Source organism: Mastigoproctus giganteus, chromosome 5, assembly GCF_048544385.1.
Source record: "Mastigoproctus giganteus isolate SK-2022 chromosome 5, ASM4854438v1, whole genome shotgun sequence".
NCBI lineage: Eukaryota > Metazoa > Arthropoda > Arachnida > Uropygi > Thelyphonidae > Mastigoproctus > Mastigoproctus giganteus.
In genome coordinates this window covers 144,305,186-144,320,484 of record NC_143579.1, presented here as the reverse complement: position 1 = coordinate 144,320,484, position 15,299 = coordinate 144,305,186, and the positions used below count along the sequence as shown (strand labels likewise).

General features: G+C 36.5%; 1 protein-coding gene across 4 annotated transcripts in view; it reads left to right on the top strand.

Annotated features, from left to right (window-relative positions):
• hfp (Poly(U)-binding-splicing factor hfp) overlaps positions 1-15,299 on the top strand; it is a 654,778-nt gene that overhangs the window by 469,855 nt on the left and 169,624 nt on the right. For 3 of the 4 annotated variants that reach the window (XM_090374209.1, XM_090374210.1, XM_090374211.1), the window contains one exon: positions 9,385-9,513. The exons of the other annotated variant lie outside the window; for it this stretch is intronic. In XM_090374209.1, coding sequence (XP_090230335.1) covers positions 9,385-9,513 — 129 coding nt within the window. The remainder of the gene's footprint in view (positions 1-9,384; positions 9,514-15,299) is intronic. 4 annotated transcript variants of the gene reach the window in all.

Genomic DNA, 15,299 nt, shown 5'->3' with positions numbered 1-15,299 from the left:
ACTTGCCTGACCTCCTTTGTGGGCGCCTCCGTAGCCAGGTGGGCAGGAGCAGCAGTGTGTGGCACACGCTTCTTGATTAGACCAGGGTTCGAGCCCGTGACCACCAAATACGGAGGATGCGGAAACGTCAGGGAATGACCACCACATATTCCCGGAGCAATATGGCCTTAGTTGCTAATGCTCCTAAAAACCAAATAACAAACAAACAACTAACCTCCTTTGTGACTTGATTACAAACTAGCTTATATCTTCCACGGGCTTCTGTGTCGCCTGCTAATTTCTGTGCATTCCACACATTTTTATTCTCTGCCCGTTTTGGCCTAAATCTTGAACAGTATTTCTTAGTTAGTATGTTATGGTTAATCTTAGTAGCTTCCAAGATTAATTCCCTGAAGGCCTCCCATTTAGAATTTGCTGTTTTTAACATCATCAGTTTATCCCACTGCACAGAAATTAAAAACTGTCTGAGACCACTGTAGTCACCTTTATGAAAACAGAAGCCCTTCCTTTACCCTTAATGGTAGTTACATCTTTAAGTAAATCCCACATAAGTACAGTGTGATCAGTGCCACCTAGTGGTTCCTTTATCTGTAAATTACTAATGCATGAATCATCACTGCTGATAATCATGTCAAGGGTATTACCAACACATGCCTACTCTCATTTTTGCTTTCCCAGTGCTTATGTCACACCAAACTGACTCAACATTGCACTGTCCATCTATGTCAACTGGATGCACTTTCTTAGATTTTGTGTTTCTTAACTAACAGCATAACCCCTCCTCCCTCCCTGTCCTGTCTATCCTTTCTGTGTACACATTGTACTCCCAAAATTCCAATTTCCAATCTTATATCTGTGTGACACCATGTCTCCAATATCTGCCTTTAATGCCTTAATCAGCACTTCAAATTCATCAAATTTATTTACTTTACTTCTAGCATTGGTGTACATGCAAGTATACATGCACCTATTCTTAGTTACCCTACCACAGCCCCTGTATTTACTTGTTCCATGATGACAGCAGCAGCTCATGAAATCCCCAGGAACTTGCTCTCTAGGATTTTGCTCATTACAATAGAAACAGTGCAAGAATCAATTTTGCCTCTGCCTACAGCTACTGTTAATCTTTTAGTCTATGAATACTCCCAAGCTAGCAGTTTGCCAACCCATCTAACACTGCCTCAATAACATCAGGAAATATTCTTGCACTCTTTCTATTTAAGTGTATTCCATCCCTGTAGAAGCAGGCTCTCCTGTTAGCAAACAGAGACCACGCTGAAAAAAATTCTACCCCATGAGCCTTTCACAATCTCTCCAGGGCCGAATTGATTGACAGGGCTCTCACCATATTCTCCCTCCTATCGTGTCTGGACAGAATTGTAGATACCTTCAAAAATTCAACCATAGCTCACAATTTTTTTCAACTTTAATTAGCAGATCTCTTAAGGTCATTAGTGCCAACATGTATAACAATATCACCTTAATTTCCCACTTAAAAGATGATATCTGCTCTACAACGTTATCAACTTTTGCCTCTGGTCTTGTTCCACCTATCCTTTTTGCATAATATATTTCCCATCTCTCTGACAATAGTCACCAACAATAGCTAGTTCCTGTGGGACCAGCATATTCTGCCTTGGAAATTGCCACTGTGTTGCCTGATGCACAGGAGTGAGCTCTTGCATTGAGTTAGGCAGCTGAGAGCTTGATGGGCCCCTCTTATTAATTTCCTCAATGGCATCTAACCTACACCTCAAACTCTGATAGACTCCCATCAGTACACCAAGTTGGCACCTAATCTCATCATAGTTTCTGCACACACAAAGGCATCCTCCTTGACTAGATCATGTCCTGTTCCAAGCAGATCTGCAAACAGTTTACAAAATCACCCCCTTCGGTTCTCCCCCTGAGCCACAGTGCTCTAGCTAATTTGTGAGTGTTGCTTTGCTGCTCTAGTCTGGGTTGATTCCATTTAAGTACAATTTAATTAACAATGAAATATAAAATTAGATTAATTGATAATACTATACTATAAGCTAACAGATTTCTAATATATTGCTACATGTTTCACTATCTAGTTTTACGTTAAACCTTACGCTATCTAGTTCGGGATATATATTGTATCATATAACAATGGTGGCAAGTTACGAAAGTTAATTCTACAGACACTAAGTATTAACTTACAATCTCTGTCTAAATTCAAAATAAACCAAAGACCTTGACTAGGACTATAAGCTACCTATAGAAAATAATTTAATGTAACAATTAAGTCAATAAAAGGATTAAATATAATTAAAAACCTAGCATTTATCATAGCTGCAAAATCTTGTCCAACATGTAGATACCTTTACCTTTATGAAAGCAAAAACCCTTCCTTTTACCCCTTGAGTAAATCCCACATCAGCACATGGTGATCACTGCCACCTAATGGTTCTCTTACCTGGAGATTCTTAATGCATGGAGAATTGCTACTGATAATCAAGTAAACAAGAAATACTTCTAATTTTTTCATTTACTATTTTGAATCTTATTGCCATTTTTAAAAGGAAACTGAAGAAAAATAACATCCTTGAATTATTTTTAAAATGCCCTGATTTTGCATATCAGACAGTGGATAAAAGTTCCTCCTCGGATCTCTGACTTTGTCACCCTGATGCATATGCACAAACAATCCTTTGCTAATCTGCATTACCAGCGTATTTGGATGTAATCACTCATTTCAATTGGATGGGTTCAAATTATGCCAAACTTCTGTGGAATTCTTGAAGGTTTTAACAGTCGGGTTTATGGCTAGTCATCCTCAACTGAAACAAATGAGATTTTTCGTTATGATTTATCTAGGTTTTTCCTGTTTTTATAATGTGAAAAATTGTCGATGCACACACACACACATGGTTTTTCTAAATTCATCATTATCATCAGTAACTCAGTTCCTCAGAGCTGTCACCATCTTTGTCTCTTCTGTGCCATTTGTTTTAGTTCCTCAAAGTTTTGATGTCCTGCTGCATCCAGCAACATCCAATGAAGGTCTTTATCCCTGAGGCATTTTCCCTCCATTGCATCCAGAAACAAACCACCATGTTGAATCCACCTATTTTAGTCTAGTTGATTTTATTCTACCAAAAATTTTCCTTATGTTCTTGGACTGATCTTAATATTTTCACATTCGTAACTTTTTCAGTCCATTTAATTTTTTTCCATCCTGCACCACCACCACCACATCTTGAAAGCCTCAAGTCTCTTTTTGTCTCTCTGTTAGAATCCATGTTTCTGCTGCAATATAGTGCCACTGACCAGATGTGTCTTTATTATCTTCTTCCTAATTTCTTGGGCGCCTCCGTAGCCAGGTGGGCAGGAGCAGCAGTGCGTAGCACACGCTTCTTGATTAGACCGGGGTTTGAGCCCGTGACCACCACATATCCCCGGAGCAATATGGCCTTGGTTGCTAATGCTCCTAAAAACCAAAATAATAACAACAACAACCTAATTTCTTGTAACATCTCGTTTGTTTTGCCATTGCTATTCTGTATTGAATCTCACTTTGACATGAAATTTCCTGTGCAAATAATTACCTAAAGTGCTTTGCCTGTTCTATTCTGACTCCATCGATCCCAATCCAGAAGGGAATTAACCTTTTACCAATCGTCATTGCCTTAGTTTTCATAACGTTTATCGTCATTGCATGCTTCAGTGCTTTCTTATTTAGTCTTTTGATCGTTTTTTTGCAGCATAGCAGGGCAACCTGCTAGTATGGCCTGATAGTCTGCAACCTTAATAGCCTCTATGGCTTAGAGGGGAACAGGCATTCTGTGTGTTATCAGACATTCTGTCTAAAACACTGATGGATCCAATATCTTTCTATTTCAGAAGATTTAGGAGAAGTCTGGTTGGCCTGCCTCCCTAAAATCAACTCATGCACACCTTCTCAATGATAAGCCCTGTTACGTCACTTAGGTGGCAACAAACATATCGAGGGTTCTCTTCAAGACACCTGGTCAGCGTGAAGAGGAAAAGACCAAATCCTCCAGCACATGACAGCACAACGAAACAAATGGCCCTCAGCCCCCAGAGGCTTTCACTCCCCCTCTTATGGCAGCGTGAGGATCAGAGTGGAAACAGAGTGTGCTAAGAATCTCTGCGTACGATGAGGCTGCCATGCACAGAAACTGAACTTGGCCTGTTACAACGTAGGGTCATTCATTGGTGAAGATAGGATATTAGAGTTGGAAAGGGAATTAGAAAATGTGAATTGGAATATCATCGGTTTGGCTGAAACAAGAAGAAGAAATGAATCACTTATAAGTTTATCAAGTGGAAATCTGCTGTACCCCAATGAAACAGTGAAAGGAGCGAAGGTGAAGTTGGCTTTCTGGTCCATAAAGATATAAAAAACAACATTTTGGATTTCAAAAGTACATCAACAAGGGTGTCAAGACTACTACTTAGGATTTCTAAGAGGTACAAGCTAAAGGTTATAATGATTTATGCACCAACATCGAGCCATGATGATGAAGAGGTTGAAGAAATGTACACCGAAACTGAGAATCTTCTAGATGAGCAGAAAACCCACTATCATTATGGGGGACTTCAATGCTAATGTTGGAAAAAGACAAAACAGCACAGAAAGGAGAACTATGGGAAATTTTGGAATTGGTGAAAGAAATGAAAGAGGTAAAAGACTTGTGGAATTTGCAGAATCTCAAAGATTGTCAGTAATGAACACTTTTTTTTCAAGAAAAGGGCGAACAGAAAGTGGACATGGAAGAGCCCAAGTGGATTAACAACTAATGAAATAGACTTCATCCTCACTAACAGAAGAGATATCATGAATGATGTTACTGTCCTGAACAACGTAAATGTTGGAAGTGATCACAGAATGGTAAGATGCACACTTGAAATAGATGTAAGAAAAGAAAGGAAAAAACTGACTTGAGTAAATAATACGAGTAAATAAGTCTCTGAGATAACAGAAGAGGAGAAAAAGCATTATGTACTGGAAATTAAGAACAAGTTTGAGCTTCTGCAGACTGCTCAGGACCAAGATATCGATGAGGAATATAAAGTGATAAAGCCCAAGAAACCTATAGATAAAAAGAAATCAAAGAAGAAAAAATCAGTCAAGAAACACTTGCATGGTCATGATGAACCGAAGATGACAAATTAAGAGCAAGAAAAGCATTGACAGGGAGAAAATTGAGTATACTGAGTTATGCACAGTCATTAGAAAGAGACTCATAAGAAAACTCATAAGAAAACACATAAGAAAATTTAACACAAGAAAAGTAGAACAAGCATTAAGGGAAAACAGAGGATTTAAATCAGCGACCATGAGCTGGTGAAGACCATGAGTGCTACAGAAAGACAAATGATACTGAAACTGAAGAATAGCAATGGTGTATAAGGTAAATGTTGGAAGTGATCACAGAATGGTAAGATGTACACTTGATATAGATGTAGGAAAGGAAAGGAAAAAACTGACTCGAGTAAATAATACAAAGGTCTTTGAGATAACAGAAGAGGGAAAAAAGCAGTATGTAATGGAACTTAAGAACAAGTTTGAGCTTCTGCAGACTGCTCAGGACCAAGATATCGACGAGGAATATTTCAACTTTCTGAAAGTGATAAAGCCCAAGAAACCTATAGGAAAAAAGAAATCCAAAGAAGAAAAAATTAGTCAAGAAACACTTCTCATGATGAACCGAAGACGACAAATGAAAAGCAAGAAAAAACACTGAGAGGGAGAAAATTGAGTATACTAAGTTATGCAAAGCCATTAGAAAGAGACTCAGAGAGGACATAAGAAGATTTAACACAAGAAAAGTAGAACAAGCATTAAGAAAAAACAAAGGATTTAAATCAGCAGCCATGAGCAGTAATACCGAAAGACAAATGATACTGAAACTGAAGAATAGTGATGGTGTACTTATAAACAGCAGAGAAGGCATAATTCAAATAGCAGAAGACTACTATAGAGAATAATACAAGGAGCAATTGAATGATGCTAGCAGTGTGGGAAGATGGATCACAAATTAGTAACACAAACAACATACCTGATATCCTACCTGATGAGGTAGAACATGCATTGAAGAATCAGAAAGCCGCAGGGGAAGATGAAGTTACTGTAGAGTTGTTAAAATTGAGAGGAAGAGACATGACACAAAAACTGGCAAGACTCTTCACAAAATGCATTAGAAAAGGTGTGACGCCTAAGGAGTGGAATAATGCAATCATAGTTTTGCTGCATAAGAAAGGAGATAAATCAGAAATTGGAAATTATAGACCGATTAGCTTGTTAACCCACATCTACAAGTTGTTTACAAGGGTTATTACTAACAGATTAAAAAAATACTTGATGAGAAACTAAAAGATCAAGCTTAGGGCAGGATTCTCAACTATGGATCACCTTCACATAATATCATAGCTAATGGAGAAAGCAAATGAAAATAAAACACCATTATGCCTGGCATTTGTGGATAATGAAAAGGGATTTGACTCCATACAGCATAAGGCAATGTTTCGGACAAGACACCCCATATATTATGATTTTGAAGAAAATATATGATAATGCTACCCCCTTTATCAGACTAGACAAAGACAGTAATAAATTTAAAATTGAGAAAGGAGTTCGACAAGGGATAATATCTCCGAAGTTGTTTACTGCTGCCCTTGAGGAAGGTTTCAGAAAATTAGACTGGTTGCAGAAAGGAGTCAATGTGAATGTAGAGTACCTAAACCATTTACGATTTGCAGATGACATTGTGGTTATAAGCCAGAATCCCAAAGAATTAGAGGAAAATCTTAATCAGTTATGCACAGTTAGTAAGGACTTTGGACTAAAACAAAAGTAATGATGAACAAGTATGCCACAAAAAGGGATATAATGATTGAAGGAGCAGTAATTCAATAGGTGGAGTCATATACTTATCTGGGACAAATCATTAGCTGTAATAATGATAAATGACGTGAAGTCAAGAGAAGAATAAATTTTGGATGGATAGCATTCAGGAAATATAGTCGCATACTGAGGAGCAATATCCCAATTTGTCTGAAATGTAAAACAATGAACCAATGTATACTCCCCACCATGACTTATGGAAGTGAAACTTGGGCACTCACCAAAAGAATGGAAGAGAAACTGAGAACTACACATCGAAGAATGGAACGAATTATATTGGGAATCACTGTAGATAAGAAGAGAAACACATGGATTAGGCAGCAAGCTCAAGTAAAGGACATTCTTGTGAAAACTAAAGAACTAAAATAGTCTTGGGCAGGACATATCTTGAAGATATGATGACAGATGGACTAAGAAAATATCAGAATTTTCTTCTAGCTCCCAAGAGGAGCTAGAAGAAAACCTGGAAGACAATGACGGTGATAGACAGATGAAATTCATGAGCCTGTAGGTAGTAAATGGATGGCCAATGCACAAAACAGAAGGAACTGGAAAGTTGCTGGAGAGGCCTTCATCCTGCAGTGGATTGTAAATGGATGGTGTACTTTTCACCTATTTTAATCCCCTAATCCCAAGTGCCTCCTTTATTATCACTTTGGCAAAATTATTGAACAAAGTGAAAGTAACCATCCCTCTTACTCCCTTTTTAACCTTAGCTTTTTGTTATTTCTCCCCTCACTCTTATCACCTCATTTTGTCTTCTATATGTCATAGTCAGTCCAATAATCTTCTTCTTGCATCCGATTTTCTCAAGCAATAGAAATAGTTCTCTCCAGATTACTCTATCATTATAGCCTTCTCATAATCCACAAAACACACAGATTTCTTCCCATGTTATACATTTTAACACTCAACATTCCAATAGCATCTCTCGTCGATCTGCCTCTGTGATGCCACACTGCGTGAGTCATCCAGAAATTGTTCGATATGACTCTCCATATGAAATTTGATAAATTTCGGCAGAATCTTGGATCATATTCTAAATTACACTGACAAAATTATCGGGGTTATTCTACCAAAAAAAGTAAACTTGTGTCTGAAAAATGTGTTTAGTTTTGATGGAGGAAAAGAAAAAGCCAACACAATTAGTATATTATTTAGACCATAAGACGTGTACATCTTATGAAAAATTTGAAGTCGGAAAAAAACATCAGAAAATTAATCTCTACTGCTTGGATAGTATTTAATGAAATTGAGTGTATTATTGTTGTGTAGTTTTTTTTTTTATTATATTATGTCATCCATAATAAAAAAAAAAATTTGTTGTTACTTCTGTTAAAGATTAAGCTGTAAGTTCTGTTTTCAAAAACAAATGTTTTCATCCATATTGTGAGAAAAATATAAAAATCCAAATTCCTCTGTACCAATTATTTCAATTGTTTCTTGATTTTGCCTATGACATTTTCAACATTGAATATAAAAATATTTTCCTAATATTTGTATATTGTGTCAGCTTCAGTTTATAACAGTTCACATGATTTAAATACTGCTATTTATACTTCACATTCTCTATCATTAGCAACACCAAGTGGTTCTCCCTGCACATTGCTTTGTCTTGCTTCTAAGATTGGATGAACAATGTTGCTCTTGTTCCTTGGTATATGCATAACTGTTGCAGTTCTTAAAATCATGGACAAGCCACATTGGGAGGGTAGAGAGGAAAAGCTAAATTTAGGCAGTGATTTTTCTGTGACTTAGGCAGTGACTGGTTCTTATTCTGAACAGCAGATAAAATTTTACCATATCAAGTGTGACACCATTAAAGGAGAGAATGAAACTCTATTTTCTGTAATCAAAAATATAAATTTAAATGGCTCAATTTGTGCTGCACTGAAATAGAATATCCCATCTTTCTGTCCAACACAGCATCGTGATTAATCCTTAGTCAAAGTGGAAAATGAGATCATTCAAATGGTGTCTGTGTCCGTGTTTTTTGCTCCATTAACTTTTATATTTACTGTCCTATCAAAATACACAATAAAATGGTGGGAGGGGTACAACTGTAGCCCAAAATGGTTTTTTTTTTTTTTTTATTTATTATTATTAAATTTTTTTTTTCCATTTCAATCTGCCATCATGTTTCAGAATTGTGGGCTTTCAAATTAGATATATTATCTATTTAGAAATTATTTGAACATCAGAATGGTAGGTTAACTTGATGATCTATTTTTATTTCAAGCTGGAATAAAAGCAGTATTCCATCTATTATTATGAGTGTGAGGTTTATAATCATTATTTATTTATTTATTTGTTGTATTTTATCTTATTTATTTAACTTATTTATTTATTTTTATTTATTCTTTTATTTAGATTTTTTTTTTTTTTTTTTTTTTTGGAAAGGAGAGGGAACACAGTACCAACTATTAAGTTCAACCAATAAATTAGAAACAAATAAATAAGTAAAAAATGATTTTGTTTGCCTTCTGCAGGCCATTACACCTCCCAATGCGCTGCAAACTCCAACCACTTGTAGTAGTATGCCTACAGCAGCAGCAGTGGCAGCAGCAGCTGCAACTGCCAAGATCCAGGCTATGGATGCTGTTGCTAGCAATGCGTTGGTAAGTCTCTCTCTCTCTCTCTCTCTCCCTCTCTCTCTCTCTCTCTCTTTCATGAGTGTAAATGTATGATTTGAAATTTTTATATAAATGCAAGTCCATATGCCCATTTATGTGCATATGGACATGCATTTACATAAATTTACAAAAACTTTTTGTTAAAATTTAGATTTTTTTTATAAATGCTCTACAGTTTGTAGAAAATTGTGGGTTTATTACTCAGTTTCTAGTTTGTGAATTATATAATAATACAGTTATGCTTGGTGGATCTCAACAAATTATTTTCCACTGTTCATTTCACTAATTTAATAATGAGTAAAAATACTGACTTTCCCAAACAGGTGTTTGCATAAAGAATACAGGGAGAGCTAAAATTTTGTATAAACACTTTGATATCTTTGTTTTGGAATGCTTATTGAGAAAACATAATCAAAAAAGACTTTCAATTTTGCCTTTTGATTTATTTTTCACAGTCCTGCAATGTTCTCTATTTGGGCATCTGTACATGATGATGGGAGACCTCCCAGTGATGCTGCTGTTCCTCCAGATTAACATCACTGGGATTCAACACTTAGTAGTAGTATGTTTTCTGCATAGTAGTCATGGTTCCTATGCTAACTCTGTTTGAATCCAGAATGTTTGCTATATGTTGTAACCCATGGAATTTTGGAAAGTGTGCTCCATCACACCACTTTGGCCCCTGCTTCAACAAGATAAGATATTCTGGGATGGCTCACCCAAGATCAGTTGGCTAGTAGGATTGCCTGTGAGGTGCTGAAGCCACATACCTGCTTTCATGGGCCAAGAGACTGGTGGAGGTTCTGGTATAGTGCTAGGTAACACTGATATTCCACCATAAAACACATTTATTGCTTGCCAGGTAATGGGTATTCTTTTGAATTCCACTGATTTCCAGGCAACAAATTATGAAAAAACATGTGAATTCTGACAATGTTAGTTCCTTCTTCTGAGACCCCAACAAAGCTATTATCAGAATATTTATAGACTGATCTAGGTATATTCACATCAACAAAAAGGAGAGTGAGAGCTAAGCATATACAGAATCTGCCTCTCGGAAGAAGAAACTTGACGTGATAAGTTTTTATGATATGTTCGTTTTTCCTTGACATCTGTTGTAAATGGTACTGGTTATATCAGTGGTTTTCGATCTTTTTTTTTTTTTTAATAATGACACCCTTAAGTAATTCATTTCATTCTTGGGACCCCTGCTCAATTTTCTGCCTGTTAAATCCGGTCTCTCTCTCTCTCTCTCTCTCTCTCTCTCTCTCTCTCTCTCTCTCTCTCTCTCTCTCTCTCTCTCTCTCTCTCTCTGTGTGTGTGTGCGCGTGCGCACACAGTAGAGCATCAGTTATCCCAAATAATTAATGTCAGACCTCTTCCGGATAGCAACATTTTCTGGATAATCAAATGTTACAAGTACAGGTCAATGCTGGAAAAAAGTCGTGAGTTAGGATTAAATTTGAAAGTGTCTGCAATTCTGCCTAGACATGATAGGAGGGAGCATATGATTAGAGTCTTGTTAATCAATTCGGCCCTGGAAAGATTGCAAGGCTCACGGGGGTTGAATTTTTTTCAGTGTTGTCTGTGCTTGCTAATAGATTGCTTCTACAGGAATGGGATATCCTTAAATAGAAAGGGTGCAAGAATATTTGCTGATGCTATCAAGGCAGTGTTAGGTGGGTCGGAAAACTGCTAGATTGGGGATTCACAGACTAAAATGTTAATGGTAGCCGCAGGCAAAGGCGGAAGTGATTCTTGCACTGCTATTTTAATGAGCAGCAGCAGCCTAGAGAGCAAGTTGCTGGGTATTTCATGAGTCATCATGGAATAAGTAAATACATGGGTTGTGTTAGGGTAACTAAGAGTAAGAACAAGTGCATGTACACTAATACTAGAAGTATAGTAAATAAAATTGATGAATTTGAAGTGCTGATCAAGACAATGAAGGCAGATATTGTTGGGATATCAGATACATGGTGTCACATAGATATAAGCAGCACAGAATTGGGTTGTGAATTAAGAGTAAGAACAAGTGCATGTACACTAATACTAGAAGTATAGTAAATAAAATTGATGAATTTGAAGTGCTGATCAAGACAATGAAGGCAGATATTGCTGGGATATCAGATACATGGTGTCACATAGATATAAGCAGCACAGAATTGGGGAGGACAGACAGGGCAGGAAGGGAGAAGGGGTTATGTTGTTAGTTAAGAAACACATAAAATCTAAGGAAGTACATCCAGTTGACTCGAGTGGACAGTGCAATGTTGAGTCTTTTTGGTGACTTTGATAAGTACAATGAACAGCTGGCAGAGAAATATTGGGCCAGTAAATCAGAATGTCTTGTAGTGGGGGATTTTACCTTTCCAGATATTGACTGGAACTTGTGGATTCGTCACTCGCACGCTTGCAAGGCTTTTGTGGATTTATTGGAGGATTGTTTTCAATGCAACATGTTCGAGGGTCAATCAGAGAGAGTAATGTCCTTGATCTGATTAACAGCAGTGATTATTCATGCATTAAGAATTTGCAGATAAAGGAATCACTAGGTGACAGTGATCACAGTGTACTGATGTTGGATTTACTTAAAGATATAACTACCATCAAGGGTAAAGGGAAGGGTTTTTGTTTTCATAAAGGTGACTACAGATGTCTCAAACAGTTTTTAAATTCTGTACAGTGGGATCAACTGATGATGTTACTAACATTGAATTCTAAATGGGAAGACTTCAGGGATTTAATCTTGAAGGCTACTAGGCTTTTCATACCAACTAAGAAATACTGTTCGAGGTTCAGGCTTAAAAGAATGTTGGATGAATTAATGAGGCTTGTGGCAGAGAAGAAAAATGCATGGGATGCATAGAAATTATCAGGCAACACAGAAGCCTATGGCTGATATAAGCTGGTCTGTAATCAAGTTACAAAGGAGGTTAGGCAGGCGAAGGTAGATTACAAGAAATCATTGGCAAAGGATGCAAAGAAAAACAACAAAGAGTTCATTACTTTAGAAAAGAACTTAACTAAACTCTAAAAGGAAGGGGATGAATCAAATTGGTCCACTTAACATAGCTCATTCAATTATTGATGATCCTACTCAAGTAGCTGATAAACTGAACGAGTATTTTGCATCTATATTCACACTTGAGGAGTTATTCAAGGAGAGGAATGCCTGAAGTTTATCAAACTCTAACAGGGAGCTAAGTGATTTTGTAATAACTGAGAGCAAAGTGGAGGAGAAATTGTTGAAGTTAAACATAAAAAAGGCACCTGGTTCAGATGGAATCTATCCAGTTATAATGGAGGCAGCAAGGAAAGTACACAAACTCTTAGCCATAATTGTGAGAACATCCTTAGAGTCAGGGGAGGTCCCCATGGACTGGAGAAGTGCAAAAGTATCCCCAGATCACAACATGGGTTCAAAGGGTGACACATCATTATAAACCTGTTAGTTTAACTTCTGTTTTGGGAAAAATAAGGGAGTCATTGTTTAAAGAAGTGGTACAGGATAACCTAGGCAAGGCAGAAGTCTTTTCTGACCAATTTGATTGGATACTACGATGTGGTCACGAAGGAACTAGATGTAAAAAATAATTTTGATATCATATACTTGGATTTCAGGAAAGCTTTTGATACTGTTGCACATGGAAGACTGCTGTACAAATTATAGTGTTATGACATTAAGGGCAAGTTATTGCAATGGATAAAGGGATGGTTGAGTCGGAGATTGCAGAGAGTGGTAATAAATGGACACTGTTCTACTTGGACTAATGTTAGTCCCCCAGACATCGATGCTGTGCCCATTGTTGTTTTGTGTATTTATCAATGATATTGATGAAGGTATATCAGGCTTAATTTCCAAGTTTGCAGATGATACAAAGGTTGAGAGTGTTGTTGTAAAGACAATATGCTACTGCTACAGGATATATAAAATTTTCTTGCATCAGATGGGCTGAGAACTGGCAATTGAAGTTTAACATTGACAAATGCAAAGTACTGCATATGGATAGCAGTAACCCAAGAGGAACATACCAACTGCGTAGTACTAAACTCAGGGAGGTGGAGAATGAAAAAGACCTGGAGGTAATTGTGCAGTCAGATATGAAGTTCTCTGAGCAGTGCAGATGGGCTGCCAGGAGTTTTGTCAGTGATATATAGGAATTTAGCTAGCAGAGACAAGGAAGTGATTATCCCTTTGTATAAGGCAATGGTCGGGCCACACCTTGTGTACTGTGTACAGGTCTGGAGGCCTCATTTTAGGAAGGATGTAGAGTTGCTAGAACAAGTACAGAGAAGGGCAACAAGATTGGTGAGAGGAACAAAGGGGTGTGCTTATGAAGAAAGGTTTAAGTTCTGCAAGTTGCAACATCTAAGGATGCTGCAACTTGGCTAGGCACCTGCGAGGTGATCTGATCGAGGTATATAAGGCTTTGAATAGTTTGAGCAGGCTCAATGCTGATGGGATACGTCCACTTGCTCAGAATAAGTACCTGAGAGGGCATAGATTCAAATTGAGGAAATTTTTAGAATAGATGTTTGGAAGTTTAGTTGATTGCTGGAACAGACTTTCATCTTTTGTTGTGTGCAGTTGATAGCCTTAAATAAATTTAAGGTTGAACTAGACAAACATTTAGAGTGACCGGATGGGTGAAATGGGAAGTTTTTTTTTTTTTGGCTGATGCTGTATAAGCTTTATTTCTTGCATCATATGCCTCTGTTAATGCTAATGTAAGATGAAATTAAATAAATTCTGTTATAATCTATTAAGGCAATAGAAAAATATTTAAATAGCCTTAAAATGAATTTATTTAATTTAAAATAATAATAATAATAACTTATACATAAACATTCACACATTTACATATATGTATATATATATATATATATATGTATATTTGGATAGTTGTTATACTGCAAATTTTGTGTGGAAAAAAATTGAAAGTAAATTTTTAAAATAATGTTCGATCGTTTTTTGTGACTTGTGACTTTTTTTTTTTTTCCCTGCCAAATCTCTCAAGTTCCTTAATAATATCACTTTGATTATATCACATTCCTCTGGTTTTCTGCCCAATTCAGTGCTGTTTCTTTATGTTGACATTTAACTTAAAAAAAAAAAAAAACTGAGAAAAATAATAAATTGCACAGTTTTAGGCCAATATTATTCTTTTCGAATCTGGAGCTAAACTAAACATAATATGAAATGAAGAGAACAGAATATGTCATGGAAAATTGAGTTCATGGAAGTGCATGACTAAACTATCACTCATGATTTCCGAGAAAACTCATTAATCTTAATCCAACATTATACGATGTAAACAGACAGAAATACTCTTGTAGCATAATGATTGATATCTTTTGCAATCAGTGACTTAGTTACATGAATGTCTGATAATAAACATTTGTCTCAAATACTACCATTAATTTAAAAAAAAAAAAAGATGAAGAAAAATCAGCCTTTCAAATTATTCTGGATATGCGACGTTCTAGCATATATCTAGTATTTAAATTTTTTTTTTATTATGGTTATTATAATAATATAATTATAAGGATGTACCCTTTTATAATGAAATAAATACTTAAAAATAGGTTAATTAACTGAAACCCAAATTACATGGCACCCCTTGAATGTTCTTGCGGCACGCCAGTTGAAAACTATTGGGTTAGATAAACGACTGTCAGGAAAGCGAGGACAAGATGGTGTCAAACAAAAAAAGGACGAATAATGGGAACCGTTTTTAAACAATTTTTGTGTGAAAGTACAGAGAAAT